The sequence below is a fragment of the Crinia signifera genome, chromosome 9, assembly GCF_055691185.1.
Source record: "Crinia signifera chromosome 9, ASM5569118v1, whole genome shotgun sequence".
Taxonomy (NCBI): Eukaryota; Metazoa; Chordata; class Amphibia; order Anura; family Myobatrachidae; genus Crinia; species Crinia signifera.
The window spans coordinates 92,629,084-92,654,696 of record NC_139225.1 but is presented as its reverse complement, the minus strand read 5'-3'; the positions used below and the strand labels follow the sequence as shown (position 1 = coordinate 92,654,696).

Genomic DNA, 25,613 nt, shown 5'->3' with positions numbered 1-25,613 from the left:
TCATCATTACATAAAAAATTTTCTTCATGCTGGCTATTTAGTCAATTTAAGTGTACTTAATAAATACAATTGTGATAGAGTAACCAGATTTTAATCATTTTGGAGCTGCTTTTGTGTTTACCTATGAAGTGTGGTCACATCAGAATAACTTTATTGTCCCAACATTTTATCACACTATCATTCACAGGGGTCGATCCTATTAATCCCGAAGGGTGCGAGTTGCCGTACGGTGCTGTTTTAACGCTGAAAATGGCACCCGAATTAACGCTAACGTGCACCCTTCGCAGGGCCGAATTCGCTGAAAATTGCTCACACCCCTATGGAGGTGCAAGCACTTTTCAGCAAATTCGGCAGCCGTAAATTGCGCCCGGTGTCATGATGATTCGTAACTCGAAGAGAATTTTGCCGTTTCCATATTAAACTATTTTACTACAGCCGTATCTAATTTAACCTTTAAAGTTTCTTCCACCTAGCGAACACTAACAAATTGACATCTTAACATTGTGCACAGTTTTGCAGGGATAAAACTATTTTACCTACCGCCAGCTTCTAGTGTCAATGGTCTGTTATCATTGTATACTGTAGGCATGTTTTGGTCAACTATAGGGACCGGTTCTGGAAAGCCTTGGAAAGGCTCTATATGAGGCGGTGTCGGTACTGGTTGCACATACACCATGGAGTGCCAGAAACTTTGATGGTAACACTGAAAATAAAAAAAAGCAGCAATGTTTAGTTTGTTCGCAAACCTTGTTCTGATACCGAATGAGAGAGTGAAGGCAAATAAAACAAAACAGACTGCAATTAAACGTTTGAAAAAAAAAAAAAAAAAAACACATCTGGATTAATTGCATACATTTCCAAGAATGTTCACACAAACCGGCTTCATGCAAACGTAGCCATACATTGTCCTAACTGTAATGTGTAAATCCATTTATACACTTACATGCTATTAACAGAAGCCCTTTCACAACACAAGAATACTGATAAAATGAATAACCTAAAATGCGACCTGAGGCACTCTATTAACAATAAAAACACAAGTAGAACACGGTCTTAAGATATTGCCACAGGCTCATCACAATCTGCTATAATTTTACATTTAAAACGACATAAAAAACTCAAGTCAAGATAGAAGCCACATTTTTGTTCTGAAATATATTTTTGTTCTGAAATATAACCAGTGTTTTACACATAAAGACCAAGCAGCAACAGGTCACAAAAAAGAAGGGGGGGGGGGGGTCAGGGGGCAGAGAAGCACTGCTGTTATCAGACCTAAACCCTATTATATTAATCCTTTGGGACCAGTGGAGTCACTACGGTGTGTGGGCCACACCTAGGTTTCTCATGCAGTGCTCAAGAGCTGGGTGCTGCACTGTAGCAGTGACTGCACACAGACTAATACTCGGGTGCAATCCACATCTCCAGATCCCCAAGAGTGATGAAAATGGGGGTCCGGGCCTTGAGGCCAAGCATTAAGAGCATATCCAGGTAGGCAATGTAAGAAAAAAAATGAAGAATGCAAGTCAGATGCTTGGTTGCATAGGGAGAGGTATCAGCAGTAGAAAGAAGTAATAATGCCACTGTATAGGTCATTGGTACGACCTCATCTAGAGTATAGTGTTCAGTTCTGGAGGCTATATCTCCAGAAGGATATAAATACATTAGAGACTGTACAAAGAAGGGCAACTAAAATGGTGCATGGCCTACATCACAAAACGTACCAGGAAAGACGAAAAGATCTTAATATGTATACTTTAGAGCAGAGAAGGGAAAGGGGGGACATGATAGAAGCTTTCAAATATATCAAGGGTTTTAACAAGGTACAGGTGGGAGACATTCTTCACAGGAAGAGGAGCAACAGAACACGAGGACATGCACTGAAACTAGAGGGAGGAAGATTCAGGGGAAATGTGAGGAAGAATTACTTCACAGAAAGAGTAGTAGATAAGTGGAATAGCCTACCATCAGAGGTGGTAGACGCAAATACAGTAGTACAATTTAAACATGCTTGGTATAAGCATATTGATATACTTACAAAAAAATAAGGATTAAATATGGTTTGAGGTAACATGTTTAAAAAAGGGGCAGACTACATGGGCCAAATGGTTCTGATCTACCGTCAAATTCTATGTTTCTATGTAGCACCAAGTATCACCTAATGTAAGGACATCAGAGACCCAGATTGGTTTTATGCCCCAACCTGGTTTATGGAGAACTAGCTGTCATTGTTGCTTCACACTAGAACATTTTGGATAACCCAAAACTCATTTAGCTTCTACCTCATCATTTCAAACAGGGTTCTGTACTTTCTTTTCAACTGCATTTGGTGTATATGGAAGTCTTTTGATGTTCTATCAGATGTCTCAAGTAATTCATTATTGTAGGTTCTTTAAACTTCCCTACATTGTCTCCTTGAAATTAGTTTGTTTCACTGAAGCTTGTTCTATGGGGGTAATTCAGTAAGAATCTCAAAAACAAAATCTCTTTAAATGGGAAAAGCCATGTAGCGTTGCAGGTTGGATAAATGTACAGTAATGTGTGGTGGGTTTAAACTAAAATCTAAATTGCAGTGTAAAAAAAGGCAGCCAATATTTGCCCTGCGCAGAAAAAAAATAAGTCAGCAAAATAGAGAGGATATCTCTGCACAGGATATATATGCCCCACCAAGATGGTTTTTTCCCCGTTCGAGAAAGATTTTTAAGTTTCTTACTTAATAGCTCTCTATGGGGTAGATTTATTATAGCGGCGCCTATCGCGCCGCTATAACAGTTCCTGCTTCGCCTCATTAGCGAGGCGAAGCAGGAGGGGACACCGACAATATTAAGATCTTGCTGCCGGAGTCGGGGAGCGCTAACTCCCACCTCCGGCGATGTCCCTCCTGGAGACAGCGCATCAGTTAATACTGATGCGCCGTCTCCTTCCCGCCCCGGCCGGCTCACTGCGCTAGTCCCAGCGCAGTTCAGCGCCAGCAGCAGGGACAGCGCTGTCCCTGCTGTTAGGTATAGGGCATCGCCGCCTGCAGCTGGCGAAGTCGACAGCTGCAGGCGGCGGAACTGTCAGCGATGCTGACCGTTCATAAATCTGGCAGGAGGCAGGGGCGCAGTGCAAAATATCGCCCCTGCGCTATGCCTCCTGCCCCACAAGGCCTGCGTTAGAGTAAACGCTCGGCGGGTGTGACAGATCAGGGGAAACGCTATCCCCTGCTATAACGCACGGGAATAGCGCAGATTCCCCTGATCGCCTAGTAATAAATCTACCCCTATATGCTGTATACATGTCCCACTTCATAGTGTGATATGGACAGACGCGTTTCGTTCACTAGTGTTCCTGCTAGGCTTATTTCGCAGGGCGCTGCGCCCTGCCCCTTTAAAAAGCTGCCGAATTCCACCCTGCCCATTTTTGCCTGCCTTGTGCCCTGCACAGTTAATAGGAGCTGAGAAATTACTGTCCCTCCCTGGCCGTTGCTGTGCGTCTAGTACCCACCCGCTGAGTGTACACTGCTGAGCGCGGCAGCGTGTGCATACTACCCTCAGCACTGCAGTCTCCACTCCAGAGTCCACAGCCGCGCTGACAGGCTGCTCACCTCTTCTTATGTGAGCGGCTGTCAGCTCTTCCAGGAAGCATCCCTCCTCCCCCCTGCCGCGCCGCTCACCACTACTAAGCGTGTCTGCTTTCTCACTCGGGTAGAAGCTAGATCCCCTTTCTTGTCCTGCTGTTGCCCAGGACAGCTGCTGCTAAGTGCTGCACAAAGGTACGCGTGAGGGTCCAGAACAGCCGGGACTCGGAAGAGCAAGAAATTGCAAGTTCAAAAGTGAAAGCATTGATCAATGTGCACTATGTGATCAAAGCTGTGACTGTAGCAGTGACAGGGGCAGCCTGTATTCCTCAATTATACCCTTACTGTTCCCTTGTCCTGTTCAGTGATTTATTACTGTCCCGGCAAGCAGACTCTTCATTAACTGTTTGGATGCAGGAAGTACTGTAACTGTACTTTCCTGTATAGTTGTCTGTGATGCTGTTATGTGTGATATGGGGAGGTATGTAACATCTTAAGGGCCCCCATACATTAGGTCGACTTGTCCTGGGGACAAGTCGGATCCAATTCTCCTGCAAGCCGCCCGGCAGCTCCCCGGGAGGCTCACATACAATTTGGCACTTGATGTTGGCACTTTAACATGTGGGGGTGGGGGTGGGGGGGTGGGCAGCGGCAGTGCCGGTGACCAGCGACGGTAGTGGGGGCTGGCAGCAGCGTCTCTGTGTGCAGCGGGGCGGGCGGCGGTGATAATCAGCGTGCTGTCACTGTGCAGCGGCGGCTATTATCTTTAAAATAACATGTCAAATGACTGTCCAGCTTTTCATTGGCTGAGAGTGCGCTGTCTCAGCCTATCAGAAGCTGGACAGTCATTTGACATGTTATTTTAAAGATGTAATAGACGCCCCTGCACAGTGACAGCATGCTGATTATGACCGCCGCCTACCCCACTGTCACTGGCACCACCCGCTGGACACTCATTTCAGAGCCGCTGCTGCCCGCCCGCTGCAGGCGGTCAGATGTCATCGTACATGCTGAACGTCCGTCCTCTTGATCCAGTCCAATTGGATCGCACATCGGATCGGGTCAAATGTCACACGCATGCGATTTTTGGGCGATTTCACTCGATTTATCTGCCCAAGTGCCGATATCGCATGGAATAGGCCCAAAATCGCATAGTGTATGGGGGCCTTAAGTTTCCTTGCAGTTTATTTTTTATTTGAAGGAAAGAATATGTGGGTTATTGTGGGGGATATAATATGGTTTTTTTTTTACTGTAGGGGAAAACGTTTTTGTTTTCTTTAAAGGGAGGAGTGATCGTAGTATGTTTAAATTTGCGTCCAGCTCCAATTAATAAAGATTTATTTATTTGCACTGTTGGTTGAGCAAGGGGTCTCCGATAATAGCTGGTCCTGGAGATCACTAATGTAATGCGATGGCAATAATTCCTTCTTTGCCTGCCTCAGGACATGCGCCCCTCTCCCTGGGCAATAAGCAATTACAGACTACCGTGCGTGAGACCAACCCATGCTGCTTGTTGCCGGTACTGTTAGGGAGTGTGGGGCAGAGCTGGGGGGCACCTGTCTTGGGTGCCCTGGGCACCCCGAGGGCTTAATCTGGCTCAGCCGACTGCAGGTATTTTCTACATTTTAAATGAGGAGGCCGCAGCAGAAGAGGCAAAGCCGGAGCGGTCAGTGTCACGGCTAGGGGGGGGGCATTACACCTGTGTCACTGCTGGGGGGGGGGGGGGCATTACACCTGTGTCACTGCTGGGGGGGGGGGGGGGGGCATTACACCTGTGTCACTGCTGGGGGGGGGGGGCATTACACCTGTGTCACTGCTAGGGGGGGGCATTACACCTGTGTCACTGCTGGGGGGGGGGGGCATTACACCTGTGTCACTGCTGGGGGGGGGGGCATTACACCTGTGTCACTGCTGGGGGGGGGGGGGGGCATTACACCTGTGTCACTGCTGTGGGGGGGGGGCATTACACCTGTGTCACTGCTGGGGGGGGGGGGCATTACACCTGTGTCACTGCTGGGGGGGGGGGGGGCATTACACCTGTGTCACTGCTGGGGGGGGGGGGAGCATTACACCTGTGTCACTGCTGGGGGGGGCATTACACCTGTGTCACTGCTGGGGGGGGGGGATTACACCTGTGTCACTGCTGGGGGGGGGGGGGGGGCATTACACCTGTGTCACTGCTGGGGGGGAGGGCATTACACCTGTGTCACTGCTGGGGGGGGGGCATTACACCTGTGTCACTGCTGGGGGGGGGGGCATTACACCTGTATCATTGCTAAGGGGGCATTACACCTGTGTCACTTCTGGGGGGCATTGCACCTGTGTCACTTCTGGGGGGCATTACACCTGTGTCACTGCTGGGGGGGGGGGGCATTACACCTGTGTCACTGCTGGGGGGGGGGCATTACACCTGTGTCACTGCTGGGGGGGGGGCATTACACCTGTGTCACTGCTGGGGGGGGGGGGGGGGGGCATTGCACCTGTGTCACTGCTGGGGGGGGGGGGGGGCATTACACCTGTGTCCCTGCTGGGGGGGGGGCATTAGTAGTAGTAGTAGTACGTTTATTTATAAGGCGCCACAAAGTGTCCGCAGCGCCGTACATAGCAAACAAAAGAAACAAAAAACAAACAAATTACAAGGTAACGTACAGGGTGTGTAGAAAAGATACAGTATAAATAGGGGTATAGCTGGTAGAACTAAAATCAGCATCAGTTCAGAAGTAGGTGTCAAAATAGTCAAGGAGACCGAAGATGAAGTAGAGGAGGGAAGAACAGGACAGGAGCACAGGTGAGGTAATGAGGTAGGGTGAGTACGTGAGGAAGGAGGGCCCTGCTCATAAGAGTTAACATACTAAAAATAGGTGGGTGGACGAACGAAATACAATAGGATAAGTAGGAACGGAGGGGAACGGAGGCAGGATAGGAGCATCAAAAGAGGTTAGGAGGAGGGATAGGCTAGTCGAAAAAAGTGGGTTTTGAGGGAGCGCTTGAAGGAGGTAAGGGAATCAGATAGCCTGATGGGTGGCGGGAGGTTGTTCCAGTGCAGGGGGGCAGCGCGAGAGAAATCTTGGACACGGGAGTGGGAGGAGGTGATTAGGTGAGAGGTCAGTCGGCGGTCAGCGATGGAGCGAAGAGGACGGGAGGGAGTGTGGATAGAGATCAGTGAAGAGAGGTAGGGAGCTGTGGAGGAGGAGAGAGCCTTGTAGGTGGTGGTGAGGAGTTTAAAGAGAACTCGGAAAGGAATGGGGAGCCAGTGAAGAGATAAACAGAGGGGGGGAGGCGGAGGTAGAGCGGCGGGAGAGGAAGATGAGCCTAGCAGCAGCGTTAAGAATGGATTGGAGAGGTGCGAGGCGGGTGAGAGGTAGCCCAGAGAGAAGGATGTTGCAGTAGTCAAGGCGGGAGATGACAAGAGAGTGAATGAGAATTTTGGTCGCGTCAGTGGAGAGGAATGGTCTGATGCGTGAGATGTTGCGTAGGTGAAAGCGGCAAGACTGTGAGAGAGCACGAATGTGGGGGGGTGAAAGAGAGGGAGGAGTCAATGATGACACCGAGGCAGCGCGTTTGGTCGGTGGACGTGATCTCGGTTTCACCAATGCTGAAGGAGATAGTGGGAGAAGAGGGGATGTTCGGGGGATGGAAGATTAGAAGTTCAGTTTTAGCCATGTTTAGTTTCAGGAAGCGTTGGGTCATCCAGGCTGAGATGGCCGTGAGGCATTCGGAGACCTTGGACAGAAGTGATGGGGATAAGTCGGGGGAGGAGAGATAGATTAGGGTATCATCAGCATAAAGGTGGTAATGAAAACCATAGGAGCTGATGAGGGTGCCCAGAGAGGTGGTGTAGAGGGAGAAGAGGAGAGAGCCAAGGCATTACACCTGTGTCCCTGCTGGGGGGGGGGGGGGCATTACACCTGTGTCACTGTTGGGGGGGGGGGGGGGCATTACACCTGTGTCACTGCTTGGGGGGGGCATTACACCTGTGTCACTGCTTGGGGGGGGGGGGGGCATTACACCTGTGTCACTGCTGGGGGGGGGGGGGGCATTACACCTGTGTCACTGCTGGGGGGGGGCATTACACCTGTGTCACTGCTGGGGGGGGCATTACACCTGTGTCACTGTTGGGGGGGGGCATTACACCTGTGTCACTGCATGGGGGGGGGGCATTACACCTGTGTCACTGCTGGGGGGGGGGCATTACACCTGTGTCACTGCTGGGGGGGGCATTACACCTGTGTCACTGCTGGGGGGGGCATTACACCTGTGTCCCTGCTGGGGGGGGGGGGGGGGCATTACACCTGCGTCACTGCTGGGGGGGGGGGCATTACACCTGTCTCACTGCTGGGGGGCATTACACCTGTGTCCCTGCTGGGGGGGGGGGGCATTACACCTGTGTCCCTGCTGGGGGGGGGGGGCATTACACCTGTGTCACTGCTTGGGGGGGGGGGCATTACACCTGTGTCACTGCTGGGGGGGGCATTACACCTGTGTCACTGCTGGGGGGGGCATTACACCTGTGTCACTGCTGGGGGGGGGCATTACACCTGTGTCACTGCTGGGGGGGGGGGGCATTACACCTGTGTCACTGTTGGGGGGGGGGGCATTACACCTGTGTCACTGCATGGGGGGGGCATTACACCTGTGTCACTGCTGGGGGGGGGGGCATTACACCTGTGTCACTGCTGGGGGGGGCATTACACCTGTGTCACTGCTGGGGGGGGCATTACACCTGTGTCCCTGCTGGGGGGGGGGGGGGCATTACACCTGCGTCCCTGCTGGGGGGGGGGCATTACACCTGTGTCACTGCTGGGGGGCATTACACCTGTGTCCCTGCTGGGGGGGGGGGGGGGCATTACACCTGTGTCCCTGCTGGGGGGGGGCATTACACCTGTGTCCCTGCTGGGGGGGGGGGCATTACACCTGTGTCCCTGCTGGGGGGGGGGGGGCATTACACCTGTGTCCCTGCTGGGGGGGGGCATTACACCTGTGTCCCTGCTGGGGGGGGGCATTACACCTGTGTCACTGCTGGGGGGGGGGGGCATTACACCTGTGTCACTGCTGGGGGGGGGGGGGCATTACACCTGTGTCACTGCTGGGGGGGGGGCATTACACCTGTGTCACTGCTGGGGGGGGGGGGGCATTACACCTGTGTCACTGCTGGGGGGGGGGCATTACACCTGTGTCACTGCTGGGGGGGCATTACACCTGTGTCACTGCTGGGGGGGCATTACACCTGTGTCACTGCTGGGGGGGCATTACACCTGTGTCACTGCTGGGGGGGCATTACACCTGTGTCCCTGCTGGGGGGCATTACACATGTGTCCCTGCTGGGCGGGGGGGGGGGGCATTACACCTGTGTCCCAGCTGGGGGGGGGGGGCACATTACACCTGTGTCCCTGCTGGGGGGGGGGGGGGGCATTACACCTGTGTCACTGCTGGGGGGGGGGGCATTACACCTGTGTCACTGCTGGGGGGGGGGGGGGGGCATTACACCTGTGTCACTGCTGGGAGGGGGGGGGGGCATTACACCTGTGTCACTGCTGGGGGGGCATTACACCTGTGTCACTGCTGGGGGGGCATTACACCTGTGTCACTGCTGGGGGGGCATTACACCTGTGTCACTGCTGGGGGGGCATTACACCTGTGTCACTGCTGGGGGGGCATTACACCTGTGTCCCTGCTGGGGGGCATTACACATGTGTCCCTGCTGGGCGGGGGGGGGGGGCATTACACCTGTGTCCCAGCTGGGGGGGGGGGCACATTACACCTGTGTCCCATCTGGGGGGGGGGGATTATACCGGAGTCACTGTGCTGGGGGGGGGGCGCATTATACCGGAGTCACTGCTGGGGGGGGCATTATACCGGTGTCAATTATGTGTGTCAATTATACTGGCAGCATGGCACTACTGGTGTCACTTTGTCTAGGGCGCTACTGTGGGCATTTTGTCTAGGGCCTGTGTGTGTGTGTCGGGGGGGTGAGGGTGTGCCCTCCCGACTGAAAAATGTGCCCTGCTCGGTGGTCAGCATTCTGCCCTAAAAAAATCCGGTACTTATGTAGTATCTGGGCGCCCGATTTTTTGATTGTATGCCTTAAGTTAAGGCATACAATCAGATGCGATGCGATGCGATATCGCATCGCATACGACCATATCGCATGCGATGCGATGCCCCGATTTTTCCATAGGATTCAATGTTAAAATGGTCTGAGTCCATTTTAACATAGAATTCAAATGGGAAAAAGGGGTCCTTTTCATACCCCTACTATCCAAGAGGGCATGGAGTTGGATATAAACCTGTGGCGAGCGTAGCGAGCCACCGAGCCCGAAGCGTGGTGAGCGTAGCGAGCCCCGCGAGGGGACACAGAATACCGTCCCCTCGCCTCGCTACGCTCGCCACAGGTTTATATCCAACTCCATGCCCACTTGGATAGTAGGGGTATGAAAAGGACCCCTTTTTCCCATTGAATTCTATGTTAAAATGGACTCAGACCATTTTAACATTGAATCCTATGGAAAAATCGGGTCCATCGCATCCGATTTGGTCGCATGCGATGTGCCCGATCCGACCCGATTTCTAAATCGGGCGCCCAGATACTACATAAGTACCTTAAATCCTAGTGAACACTAGTTCACTTATGTTGATTTTCGCAGATCTTGCGATATAGAATTTGCTCTGATTGATTACAAAACATGAAACTCTTAATCAGCTTGTTCACAGCTGATTAAGAGCTTAAACATTTCTCCTCTATCTTATTTTATCGAAACAGTGTAATGCCCTATATATGCATTATTGCTGCTCTAACTATGGGACAGTCGACCTGTTAGAAACATATTTGATGGCAGAAAAGAACCATTTGGCCCATTTACTCTGCCCTTTAACCATACCTGTTTGATCCTTAGTTCTTTATTAAGGATATCCTTAGGTCTATCCCATGCATATTTAAATTGTTCTACTGTCTTAGACTCTACAGATGGAGTGCCTCTCAGCCAGCTCAGGGAATTGTCAGATTCCCTGAGCTGGGGCAGGCTGGTGGAGAGGCGCTCCATCTGACAGGGCGCGTCCCTATCACACGGTGGCGGGTAGTGTATTTCCTGCCCGTCTCCGCTTCGACTAGCGGGGAGGCGGCAGGCTCCATAAGAACGGGGCTGCTCCATCTGTACCACCTCTGATGGGAGGCTATTCCACTTGTCCACTACCCTTTCTGTGAAGTAATTTTTCCTCAGATTTACCCTGAACCACACTCCCTCTAATTTCAGTGCCTGTCTTCGTGTTCTAATACTTCTCTTCATTTCAAGAATGTTTCCCTCATGGACCTTTTTAAAACCCTTGGTATATTTTAAAGTTTCTATCATGTCCCCCCTTTTCTGCTCCAAACTATATTATATTGAGATTTTCTTGTCTTTCTGGGTTAGTTTTGGGATGTACAGTAGGCCATGCACCATTTTAGTTGCCTTTCTTTGTACAGTCTCTAATGTATTTATATCTTTCTGGAGATATGGACTCCAAAACTGAACACAGTACTTTAGATGAGGTGGTACCAATGACCTATACAGTGGCATTATTAATTATTTATTTCTGCTACGGATCCCTCTCCATATGCAACCAAGCATCTGACCTGCCTTCCTCATTGCTTTGTTACATTGCTTCCCTGCCTTCAAGGTCACCTGAAATATTGACTCCTGTATCCCTCTCCTCCTAAGTAGTTTCTAGTACATTAACACTATGTTTAACACTGCATTAATACGGCAATTCGTATTAGTATTGATAGCACATCAATACGAATAGCCGTATTTTCGGGATAGTAAATGTCAAAAATAAGTGTATTTCTGGATACAAATACACCTATTTTTATTACAAATTTCCTTTAGTAAATTTCCCCCTAGGTCTAGCCTTTGAATTTTGGAGACCCAAGTCCCATGATTTTGCATTAATCTGTAATTGCCATGCACTTGACCATTCCTCTAGTCTACCCAGATCATTTGTTTTACCCCTCCTGGTGGGTCTACCCTGTTGCACACCTTTGTGTCATCTGCAAAAAAATGCATATTCCCTTTACTACAATTTGCATATCACCAATAAAGATATTAAAAAGCACTGGTCCAAGTACAGATCCCTTGGGTACTCCACTGGCAACATTTGCCTACTGTGATTGCACTACATTTACTACAACTCTGTTTTCTATCCTGCAACCAAGATCTTATCCATTTAACCATCTTGGGGTTATTCAATGTCTGCCAATGTTTCTGACAAGATCGGCTCATATCTATTGAACGTGGACATTTTCGGACGCATGTTTTTTTTTAGCAGTCTGCAATGTGGGACAATGTCAAATGCCTTACTAAAGTCTAGTCTGTTCATTTAAACATTGCATTCCTCTTATTTGTGCATAGGGCTGCATTATATCCTGGAACACCTGGATCATCCAGGCACCTATGCAAGGGTCCTATTCATTGACTTCAGCTAGGCATTTAAACACAATTGCCCCCGTTATCCTACAGCCAAAACTTCTCTCCCTAGGTGTTCCAGAATCAACCTGCTCCTGGATTGTGGCAGCACGGAAACAGGTGGTGAAAGCCAGAGCCTTCACATCCGCCATACGTACGATCAGCACTGGTGCTCCCCAGGGATGTGTCCTTTCCCCCCTGCTCTTCTCCATCTACACTAACTACTGCACCTCGAGTGACCAGTCATAAAATTTGCTGATGACACCACCATCATCGGCCTAATCAAGGAGGCAGTTGAGTCTGCAAACAGATGGGAAGTGAACAGGCTTTCACAGTGGTGCGGCAGAAACAACCTGGACCTAAACCCCATCAAAACAGTGGAGATGGTAGTAAACTTCAGGAGAAAACCAAATGTCAAGGTCCCACTAGTAATTTCCAACAGAGTGGTGTCATGGGTAGAGACCTTCAAATTTCTTGGGACGAAAATCTTTAGCAACCTCAGATGGGAGTCCAACATAACTTCCATGTCAAAAAAGCCCAACAGCGGCTGTTATTCCTGAGGCAACTGAAAAAAATTCAACATTCCGCAGGAGCTGCTTCGGCTCTTTTACACTGCTATCGTGGAGTCCGTACTATGCTCCTCTATTACAATCTGGCATGGAGGGGCCAAAGAATCTGACAAACAAAGCCTTCAAAGAGTGGTGAGGACAGCAGAGAAGATTATTGGGACGGACCTCCCCCCTGTAAGGAGACAAGACTTAAGTAGGGTCAGGAAGCGTGCTGGGAAGATCGTGGCGGACAAACTCCACCCTGGCCATAACTTTTTTTATATTCTCCCATCAGATAGACGCTTCATGTCCATCCCTGTCAAGTCATCAAAAACTGCAAAAAGCTTCTTCCCGATAACTATTGAACAATGTACTTTAAGATACTGATAATCTAAACACCTAACTGCTCTGTCAAACCTTGCAAATCATAACATGTGAGTTGTCATTTGTATGCGCAACTGATGCAATGTATGTACTGTATATCCTGTCAGCCCTCTTGTACCATGCTTGAAGCTGCACTGTATCGACAAAAAATTCCAAGTATACCAGAGTATACATGGCCAATAAAGTGATTCTGATGTGCCAGTGAATGTGATTTTTACTTGGTTTGGACCATTTTAGAAATGCTATCGCATGCAAGTTTCTTTTTATACAGGTGATCATCTGTAGACATGGCTTTCACAGATGCTAGTTGTAATGATTCAAGTTCGTGAGCAGTCTACCTGACAGATACACTGATTATCACTTTGTTACCCTTTATGTCAGGCTTTATCAACCACGGCCCTCAAGGCACACCAACAGTGCAGGTTTTGTAGATATCCAGACTTGAGCACAGGTGACTTAATTAGTATCTGAGTGATTCTGATGAAACCATCTGTGCTGAAGCCTGGATATCACTAAAACCTGCACTGTTGGTGTGCCTTGAGGACCGTGGTTGGGAATGCCTGCTTTATGTAATCACTTACTAGCTAGCTGTTCTCATTTGTATTTCACTCATATGCTCCTTTGCCAAAAGTCTTATTAGTTTTCTCAGCAGAAATAGCTTACGGTTGAATCATTTTTGTGTGTAGTTAATACATATTATATACATGCCTTTTACAGAAGCCTCATCTTATATGATTGACGCTACCTTTAACTAATAAATGTACCATTTGTGTCTGCATTATCCTATACATGGTTATTAATGGCGGCGGTTCCGACATTTGGCTGGGGGGGGGGGGGGGGGGGGCTGCTGCTAACCCTATGCCAGGGGAAGCCATCTCACTCTTACAGCAGCCCCAGAGGGAACACCTTCCAATGGGACTGGCTTGTGCCTCTGTGACCAACAGCTAGGACTTCCAATAGGAAGTCATTGACAGTCACAGTGGAACCAATGCCGTCACAGACAATTGAATACCGCCTGGCACATGTTGGCTCAGAAAACAGTGAAAAAATCCCATGTCGACCTGATGACCCGTCGACCTAGACCCATGTCGACCTCTGAGAATGTCAACCTAGTAGTGTCGACCTAATGACTGTTGACCATCTTTAGGTCGACCAACCGACCGTATCATGCACAAATAAAAATGTATTTATACATTTTTATATTAATTGAAAAAATTGCAAAATACTTAATTATTAATAATCCAAAATGCTTTTGGTACTGAGCATTTTGAATTAGGGATACTCATCCTGTACTTTATTATATAATTCCTTTGCAACAAATACAAATTTTAAGTACAGTATTTACTGCCCACTTAGGACACAATTTAATTGGCATCTATAACCACCGCTGATTATCTATTTTTTTTTTAGCCCCGATTACGGTTAATTATCAGGGGTTTGAGATAAAGCAGGTAAATACAAGTCTGTAACTATGTATTTTAGTACAAAAACCAAGGCGTTTTTGTGCAGGAAAATTGGATAGGGGTGATAACACAAGTAACCCCCCCCCCCCCCCCTGGATTTTGCAGACAGAGCACTATTGTGACTAATACAGAATTACTGAGAAATGTACTCAAAAGCATGGCAGAACATTTTTGTGCCATACGGTGTTAAAAATGATAGGTTAAGGAGGCACATCTGTATTATGAGTGGCTTAATACCCCTATTAAACTAATGTATAATAGAATTTACAGCACCGAAGTGACATATGTACAGCACCAAGTACAAAATCTAATTTTCTAATAGTGAGATTTCAGATGACATTTTAGATTTGGCAACACACCCATGTGACCTGAAAAAGGAACTTACCTGGAGTCCCAAGTTAAAATAATACTGTAGAACCTTTGGGTCTGAAAAAAAGATGAAGCAAATAAAAAAAAAAAAATATCCTTTAAAAACAGCCATTATTTATTCTAATTGTAACATTTACCACCATGAAGGATTAAAACAAGAAAAACGCAAATCTAACATGCAAGGTGGAAGAATAAGAAAATGAAAAACAAAAGGTTTATGTATTTTCCTTATCAACACAGTTTAACATCTTACCTCTAGGCAGATCATTGCCAGTGGGGTCACATGAATAAGGGGGAGGTGGTAGAGGAACGGTGCATTCTCCAATCTCCCCAGAGCCAGGTGGAGCTGATCAAAAACATGTACATACCGTAAGTACACATACACGCTGCTGCAAGTTCAGCAATAATGGAGTAAATTACATGCCAAACATTCACTACTAAAAAAAGTGACCACATTATATATATATATATATATATATATATATATATATATATATATATATATATATATATATATATATATATATATATATATATATATATATATATATATATATATATATATACCATCAATGCCGTCTATTCAACCAGATTGGTTAGTGCCAGTAGATTATGGGTATACGGACTCCCAGACGATATTTCCAACAAGTGGAAATATCTGCCTTTCCGACAATATTAGCTCCAATTAATATTCAACCTATTCAATGTTGGTCCATTTTCCCAACTGTCGGAATAGTCAAGTCCATGGATAACCAAAAATGGCCATCTGATTTGACAATCCAGATTAGACTTTCAAGTCAATTCTGCATAAGCGAGTCCCGGCCAAAAAAACCGTCCGGGATTGAATACAGATAGCCTATATTTCTGCCTGTTGGAAATATTGGGCCAAGAGTGAATACCCCGCTGTGTGCAATTCAGCGGAACAATTGACAAACATACTGTACGCTAACTTGTAGAAATAAAGTATTGTGTGTCAATTTTATAATCGATGGGAGGATAGTTATTGCAGTCTAAAATTATTAACTTTATAAAGGTGCCACAAAGTGTTCAGATATTATTGGGTGTCACCAATACTGGCAGTTAGTGGTAATTATAATGGTCTGATTAATGTACAAACATATGAATGCCATGTTCTGATTTGTTTTAACATAAATGATGTGCTATAGCAAGTGCTCTTCTATTACATTTCAAAGTGATGATGGTAAGGAGCAGACTGTGCCTAGTCTTAAAGGAGCTCAGTTAGATAGAAATGTACTCCGACTGTACTCAAAGGATTAAACTATTTGGATCTACTAGCCACGGGGTCAGCTAAAAGTGACTAATTTGTCCAACAAGCTCCACGTGTGACATACCCATTGTAATGTTTGGACATGGCAAACTGAAATGGAGGAGAGAAGGCTAAGAGATAGCCAGTTTTCTATATAGGTTTTCCGACCCTTGTGTTACCATTATAGTATATGAGATCACACAAGTGGATATGTGTTTTTCTTTTTGAGCTGCACAATGTGAAATTGAGGCCACTGATCAAATATACTCTACAAATCCAGTCTGTTTCAGTTTCCTGCTGCGTTAACATCACCATGCAACATGAAAATATAAGCAACAGACATCAGAGGAAAGATGCACAGCTTGATATTCTAGTAGTACGTTTTATTTACTAAAAGTGCAGTATTAAAGGAAAGAAGCAAAATGCAAATGAGAAAACAGCAATTGTAGCAGAAGTTTTATCTCTGAACATGATACAATGGCACAAGAGCACAGCCTAGTGTCTGCACATAAACAGACTGATCAAATTGGAATTCATCTTTTAAAAATTGCATTTATAGGATTAACCCAATGCAGCAGCATATGGTTAATAGTAGTATTAATGCAATTAAAATGCTCACAAGTCAAAAAGCTTGTGTTTTAGGCCAATCACGCAATGCACATAGCTACCACTTACAGCTATGGGCACAGGTTAGAGTGGAGGTGCTAGAGATACACAGGACATGCCATAGACCTCGTTATTTTCCAATGATGTCAGTAAATGGAGCACAATGAAAGTGGGAATAGGCAGATTTCATCCCTGGACTTTCTTAAATGGGAAGAATGGATAAAACAAAAAACAAACTACCTGGTCTTCCAGTAGGAGGTGGAGACACTAGGATTGGCTGCACTGCAGTCTGCGGGAGGACAGTGGAGGTAACTGTGGTTGGCATAACCACAGCAGAGCTTGAGGAGAGCACTGTTGCAGGTGCAGCATTCACACAGGAGGATGACATCACTGATGTAACCTGTAAATAAGAGTACATTTGATATAAAGGATTAACAGTAAAAAAAAAATAATCATCATCATCATCATCATGCTGCACAACATCTCCATTAAATGATAAAAAAAAAACAGGAACTCTTGAAAAAATAAATCGTATTTGTGTAATAATTATAAGAGGGGCCACATTAACTTGGTCCACCAGAACAATTGAAGCCATCGTCTTGGTGTACCATTTCACATTCAGTACAATACGTAAAATTACATTACTGTAAATGATTTCTATGTAAAATATTTCATACATAACAAAATGCATTTTATGATGAATGCTTACATGAATTCACAAGAAGGTAGTAATGCCAAACAGCATTATTCTCTTACTCTTTATCAGCCTACAGGGGGCATATAATGCAGCTACCTAATTTTTCCAGAGAAGTATTAGAAAGTACATGAGAAGTATTATAATGTTCTACCCCAACAGAGCTTAATATCTAACTATTTTATTAAAGAAGCCCTCTTGGGTCAATTTCATAACAAGGCAATGTACAGAGGTCTGGTTTTGAAGAGTGAAACATCTGTGCAATTAATGTACAATCTGTTTAAGGCTGGATCCACACTAATCTATTATATGCTCCATCGAGCAGACATAATATCGGAAGGTCATCGTTGGGTGTGTACACCAGATATGTGGTTCAGACATATTGCTTCTGCCCTGCAGCACAGCCAATACCAATATATCGGAATGTCTGGCTGTGTGCACAGCAAGCCACCGACCGCCCGTACAATCATTCCAGGTATCACAGCTGGGTTGGCAAATTCAAGTGCCCGCACAGTTGTGATTACTGCACAGATATTTTTAGCAGCCTATAAGTGTGTATGCTTACCGAATCAGCTGCTATGTCGGAGGATCCATCAGCATAGTGCAATGAAGCCTAAACAGCCAAATTATAATTTCTCTGAAGCACCTACACTGAGCCCACATACAGGAGGAAACCCCACGTTCGAAAAAGGTTTGATTCCATTTACCTGTTGTATGAAATATGTGGGAGCCTCTCATAATGCTATGCATTTAAACTGTCATAAACATAATGTCAACATCATTTTATTCCATCAACACACACCGAGTGAGAGCTCAAAAAGCATGTCCACTCATAAAAATAGAATAGAAAAAGCTAAAAATTAGAAAATATGCAACTATAAGTTTCTAATATACTTAAGCCCACAGATGCTAGTAGGCTTTCAAGTCATTTTTGAGTAAAAACAGGGAAAACATGCGGGGCATTCCACCACTAATCCGCAGGGTCACCCGTAAAAACGTTGTGAACTAACTTGCCACTCATCTTACTGCTCTTTTAAAAAAAAATTATATATATATATTGAATGATGCATCCTTTGCTTCGGCATCTTTAGAGGCAGATATTGTGGTAATTCTGAAAACTGACAGACATTGCACACAATGCGCTAATTATAGGACAATTTCATTACTAAAATGTAGACCTTAAAATCCACACTAAAATACTACTGACCAGTTAAGCCCCCCTTCTGGTAAATACAGATCAAGTGGCTTCCATTCCAGGTCATCAGTCATCTGACATTACTAGAAGAGCTATAGATTTAATTAATTCTATCCATAGACCAAAAATAACCTCCGTGATTTTGGCATGAATGCCGAGGAAGCGTTCATATTTCTTGGTCCTTTGCTTTTGAGGTACTTAGAAAGATGGGGTTTTCTGGTAATTTTCTACAAGGTACTGTAGCTTTGCATTGTATCACTTCTCAGAAGGGGAGGTCACAGCTGATCCCCCTTGAGCCTCTCAGGCTTTCCCGAGCAGCAGGATCGCATGCGATATTTCACATGTGGTCCTTTTGAATGTGATCTATAACATGCAATCCCATTCCCTGCTGCTGGGAGGCTGCCTGAATCGGATGCCAGATGTGCAAGCAGGTCCGATCTGACTCGGATCCGCATGGGACTGCGGAACGGATCAGATCTAATGTCAAACACATACAATTTGGCTATTTTTTACCTAATTTCTCTGCCTGAGCTGTCTGATTCGGGTGAAAAAGTGGCCAAATCGCTCTCATGTATGGCTAGCTTTACTCTTGTAGCCAATCAATTTATCTCTCTGATAGGCAGAGTGAATTTTGTAAAGTTGTATGTATGTACTTCTTAACCTCCTTGATCATTGAGGCTTTAATATTTAGCCTTTCCTATGTAAAGTATTAAAATCTTTAAAGATTCCCACCTCATGCTTTATATGGGCATGCAAACATACTAGGATCTGTCTGCTGTTAGAACATCATTCTACCCATAGTGATGGATCGGGTATCAAAAGATATTATGTAGCTGCACAGTTCGTTTACTGCATACAGTGGTGTAATCCTGATGCATGGAAGGTCTGGATTGCTATTGAGGCTGATGAACTGGGTCTTACCACAGTATCTTCGCTCCTCTGGATCCAGAGGTCCTGACATCCTATGACCGTGGCCTCTAACTTGATTGTTTCCAGCTCCTTGTCATTTTGGTACTAGGTGAATAGAAAATTGGTCTAGCCTCTAGCTCAGTGGTTCCCAACCCTGGTCCTCAAGTACCCCCAACAGTGCATGTTTTCCAGGTCACCTGGGAGGTGCCCTCATTATTCAGACACATTTTTAAAAGATCCATGGGTGGAGCTAATTATTTTGCCTGTGATTCTGTCTGGAGACCTAGAAAAATGTGCACTGTTGGGGTACTTGAGGACCAGGGTTGGGAACCACTGCTCTAACCCCCCCCCAGTATCCAGAAGGTATCATTCCTCAGTGGGAGAGATATAAATATTCTGTATTTAAATTATATTTCTAAAAAGACAAGTTTCCCCAATTTTCTCAGATCCAAATCAGACAATACTATCCCTACTACAAATTTGTATCAATTCTTACAAAATTTGGCACCTTCATTCCCAGTGAAACAGCTCCTCACTAATAGGCTGCCCTTTACCTTTGAATCTATACAGTATGCCTCAGACTCTTCTATTAGAGGTTTAATTTCCCTTAACGGTGTTCATGTCCTAAGATAGTAAGTCTTTGGAAGGAAATCATCAACTTTATAGCACATTTGCTCAATACTTCTATTCCGTAGGACCCTAAGTATATTCTCCCACTAGCCCCCCCCCCCCCCCAACATTGACCAGACAGCACAACAAACTGAGGAGTCTGGTACCACCTGTCAATTTAGGGGTGGACCGAACGAGCAGGCTTCTCCCTCTATGAAATCTATAATATCCTGCTTACAGTATGTGTACCACATAGAATACATGACATGCATCATTGATAAAATTCTTCCAAATCATTTAATAATATATGGAGCCCTTGGTTATCTCCTCAATAAACCCCGTCCCCTTTTACCATGTGATATAGCTAGTCTGGCCAAATTACTTGCTCTAATTTTAGAATGGGATTTTCACAGAGGATTCATCACTTTCTTTTCTCTCTGTTATTTCTTTCTTACACACATGCAAAAATTTAGGCAACATTGCAAAAACCCCACACTTGAAACAAACTTCCACAACGCTTCACTCTTGCCTACATAATGTACACTCATTATTGCACGGCTCTCTAATGATTACAGCCAGATATTTGAAATTTTGACACATCAGTCCATAGCACCTGCTGTCATTTTTCTGCCCCCTCCTCCCTTGTTTTTGTGCATTGCTGAGTCGCTTGGCCTTGTTTCCACATAGAATAGGACTTTTTTGCCACAATTCTTACATGGACAACTTCTGGCCAGACTTCTCCAAAGAGTAGATGGCTCCCACTGGTTTCTGCACCTTTCTTTGTAAGTCTTGAACAGTCCACCTTGAAATAGCAGTCTGCTTTGAAAATCCCTGCCTGTGAGAGTTCTCAATGATGCAGTATATTGACTCAGTGTCTGTTACGGTGTTCAGTCTTGCCATGGTATATGACCTGTGACATGAAATGGTCTTCCAAAACCTCTCCTTTGTACACCCGACTTAAATCCTACAAAATGCCTGATGTTTTGCAGTGTAACTAGAACGTATGCTGTTTTTATGGCAAAGGATGGTAACAATTTTTTTAAAATTATTATTATATTATTTTAAACATATGCACAAGTAGAATGTCAGGATCACCTGCTCTGAGTACTTATATGAAGTCACATCTTCATGAGAAGGCATGGTCCGGGAAACATCATCATGTAGAGACTGCAAAGGGTCAAGAAATTAATATTCACTAAAGGAGCATATACAATCAGATCTGTATATTGAAAGATGTATAGAAAGCCTAATTTATGTGGTTAGTAAGCGATACTGTGTTACCATTAGAACCAAAAATTTACGCCAGAAAGAATTAAAAGACTTGTATGTAAATCAAGTTTTCATTACACTGGTACCCAAAATATGCAATTTTATCAAGCTGTATAGTTTTTCAAGGCCATGCATTATCCATTGAATCATTTAGACAGTAAGATGCCCATTATTAAAGAGTAATAAAACTAAGGGCATATGATAAATTGTGCGCCACCTGTCACTTCTAAAACATGACATGAATTAACTGGTTTGAGCACCACTTATCACATGCAAGGACTTATCACTTGTTAATAAATTAGCCTATAATAGTAAAAAGTGTAGATCATGAATTAATTACATACAAATTTGTAAGGACTATTCTATTGCATTTGTCATACGCAACAGTATAACAATATAACAATTACAGAATGAAAACCAACATTCTTTAATCAATGTGTGAACATTCAGAAATATATAAATATAAGTATGTATTGTGCCGAGGTCATCTGGTAATGCATTATTTGCTGCTGTGTACTAATACGTTACAAACAAGGGATCAGAAATTATATATTTATCTGGAAAACAAGTTCCATAATTAGTGATAAAACGTCACTGCAATTCAGTTCTTCAGTGTGGATGTTGAAAGCCAAGTAGTAACAAGTCCAGATACTATAGAGAGAGAAGAAAGTGGGGAAAAAAAGACCCTGCAATATGCTTTAAAATGTATACTGTAGTATTGTATCTGTACAACTGCATTATTGTATCTGCACATTTTAAGTATTGCAGCCAAATCCTCAGTGTCAGATGGGGGCAGACATTGAGTTTGCACAGGTCATTGCAGACATCCCACATAAACATTACCCGCATTGGGTAGTAGTAAGCTGCTAAATCCCTGGCATGTGAACCTAAGGAGAGGCTATCACTATTACACTGTATAATCTAAAACAGTTTGAGTTGTTATGTTTTAATTTATTGCATATTAGAAGTACACTTCCTTTCTGATTTCATCAAACACATCAGGGGATTTATTGAATAACCTATATTTGGATTCTTGCGTATAGGAATGCTAATCTACTAGACCAGGCATGTCCAACGTTGGCCTCCAGATGTTGTGAAACTACACATCCCAGCATGCTTTGCCACAGTTTTGCTATTAGAGAATGCTAAAACTATTGCAAAGCATGCTGGGATGTGTAGTTTCAAAACATCTGGAGGGCCAACGTTGGACATGCCTGTACTAGACCATCTATTCCACAAACCATTTCAGAACCTTCACCTTTTGAATTGCATAGAACAAAGTTTTGAAAACCACCACCGGTATCCCCAGATGAGATGAAAGAATAAAACAATGTCATGGATTTAGAAAAAGAATGTCCCCCAGAGAGATTTCAACTCATCTGCGGGGCAATGGTAAACTAGGGGATGCTCAAAGACTTCCCCTAAACTATGGTATGCTCAAATACAGTTAAGCATCCAACCAAGGTGTATGGCTTGCCAACCCAAAACTGTGAAGCAGGAAACCATGGAAGGCTGTTCGAATGCAGCCTTGCACAATAGCCCAACCAAGGCATTTTTCTTCTCTATCAAGCAGGTCTACACAAAAGTCTTGTAGAGTAGACTGCAACATAAAAACAATTGGAGACATAAGCTTGATGCATGGAAACCATAAAACAGATGGCCCTTCATACACTGTCAGCTGTTGTAGATGGCAGAACAACCAGAAGGTAATCCATTACATGAAACCTAAATTTAAACATAGCAATTCCACAATGTCAATGCTAGAATTCCCACCAAAGCAAAGTATATAGAGGTGCTCCAAGAAAGCGCTCATCACTGTGGACTGGAAACAATGTCCTAGTGCGAAAAACTGGTCATTCCTAAGAAAAACCAGACCAAGTCATTAGCAAGATATGGCAGAAAGGCAAACACTAAACTGGACTGGGTCTATGTACAGTAAAGCAACATATGGAAGGGATTCCACTAACTCAATCAAATCACAGAAAAAAAAAACTAAAAGAAAGCACAAAAAAAAAAAAACAGTGGACCGCAGATGTGTGCACATGCTCTTTACACACATATACATAATTAAATACACAGACTATGTAGACAAAAGTGATTGGATACCTCTGTGAAAGTGAATGGTGTACTCCTGCAGCAGACATGTTCAAATTAGATGAACAGGTTTGGGGACTACAAAGAGAAAGTCTGATGCCAGCATGTGCAGTAGATAGAGTAAAACATGGAGGTCGTGGCAGTAACTGTGGAGTGGTTTCAGCTGGTTTTTACAGAAAATATGGACTGCCCAGCTCAGAGTCCAAATCTTAATCCCATTGAAAATCTCTGGGACAAATTGGAGCACCGGGTTGGTTCTAGACCAACTCTACCATCTCCAATGTTACAGTTGTCACTATGCTTAACTCACAATGGCAAAACAAACCATCTGCTGTTGTCCAGGAAACTGTGGCCAGTTTGCCAAGATGGGTGTTTAAAAGGTCCACCATGTGCAGTGAATATTGCAAAGTATTGACCGCTGCTGATACCATTCAGTGACATCACCGGGACGCGCTAAACATGCAGGTAATTTGGCTATATTGCCAAACTGACCTGCATGTTCAGTAGGGAGCGCACATCGTTTACTATATAGAACAATTTCTCTCAGAAGCCCCTCTCTGAGCAATATGGTTAATAATATTGCCTAGTGTATATGGGGCTTAAGTGTCAATGATAATCAAATTTCAATTCTTATACAAAACAGACGGGATTACTAAGGGCATATATTGATCATCCGCAGTCCTCTAGAAGGGGTTTGGTACTTGTTTCCTAGCACGGCCACAATCGTATGGATCGTGTACCTTTAAGTTAAGGTACACGATCCATACGATGGACCCGATTTCCTTTGAAATCAGGTCCATTTGGCTGGCTAGGACAAAATATCGGGGGCATCGCGTCGGTCGGGACCGTTAACAATGGTCCCGACGCGACCGACGCGATGCCCGCGATTTCCCCATAGGCTTCAATGTTAAAAAATATTTTAACATTGAAATCGTGTCGGGAAAGGTAAAATATCGGGGGCATCGCGTCGGTCGGGACCATTAACATAGGTCCCGACGCGATGCCCCCGATTTTTACATAGGCTTCAATGTTAAAAGATTTTATAACATTGAAATCCTGAACAAATGTGAAAAAATGTGAAATGGGCCAATATGACCCATTTCACATTTAGATGTCCCCGTCGTCACCCCACGTGGAGTTGAGAATAGAATAGTGTGGCGAGCGCAGCGAGCCACCAAGCCCGAAGCGTGGCGAGCCCCGCGAGGGGACGCGGATACCTTCACAGTTATACGCGTCCCCTCGCGGGCTTCACAGGTGTCCGTGGCGACGCGGACGGAAAAGGTCGGAGGACGCGCACCGCGGCCCCTCGCGGGCTCGCTGCGCTCGCCACGCTTCGGGTTGGCGTCTATCGTGGGGTGGGGTGTACGCCGTGACATTTGGGGGGGTTGGGAATATTTTACATTGAATCCAATGTAAAATCGCGTCCCAGGGACCCGATTTACATTTCATTAAAAAAAAAAAAATCGGGTCCAAAATCGGTCGGTCGCGTCGATCGCATCGCATGCGATGCAATCGACCCGAATTTTCCGACACGACCACCCCGATGTAAATCGGTGTGGCCGTGCTAGGAAACAAGTACCAGGGGTTTATCCCTTTTCACAATTTTTTGCGTGCCAAGAGAATACCCAATAATGAAGCGGACTACGATGCTATGAGGTTTAGGGGGATATACTGTACAGATGTGATCACTTACACGATTATTGAGGCAAAGGACAGCTCTTGGAATAAGAGCTGTCCTTTGCGATGTGACGCCATCCCTGGACTTCCAGGTGTGAGACCCGGGAGTCCATCTACGCATGCAGTGTGTGACGGTGGCAGCCACAAGGCATGCTAGGAGGGATCTGTGACTGATCCCTCACACACACACCACAGCGGAGAGCAACCCATAGGCTTTTTCTGGCGTTACTCTATTTTGTGAAAACCCGGCGATTGGGTTTTAGCGAATGGGGAAATACAGTAAAAACCCAGATAAAAGGGTTTTTTACTGCATTTTCCCTTTAGTGCAGCTCCCCCCCCCCCCATGTCCCTTACTGTAGAAGTAGAGATCACCATAAGTAGCTGTTTAGCCTTGCATCCAAATGTATTTTATTTACAGTTTCTTATATAGCGCATACATATTCCGCAGTGCTGTACAACGTATAGTAGAACATTCACATCAGTGAAATAGATTCATGTTATGGACACGGTTAAGCAGAAAGGAATTCAGGATCAA

General features: G+C 45.2%; 1 protein-coding gene across 1 annotated transcript in view; it reads right to left on the bottom strand.

The window, feature by feature from the left end:
- ALG13 (ALG13 UDP-N-acetylglucosaminyltransferase subunit) overlaps positions 1-25,613 on the bottom strand; it is a 154,175-nt gene that overhangs the window by 30,314 nt on the left and 98,248 nt on the right. The window contains 6 exon segments of the mRNA XM_083160737.1: positions 541-703; positions 14,775-14,815; positions 15,012-15,104; positions 16,872-17,031; positions 21,134-21,221; positions 22,768-22,907. Coding sequence (XP_083016863.1) covers positions 541-703; positions 14,775-14,815; positions 15,012-15,104; positions 16,872-17,031; positions 21,134-21,221; positions 22,768-22,907 — 685 coding nt within the window.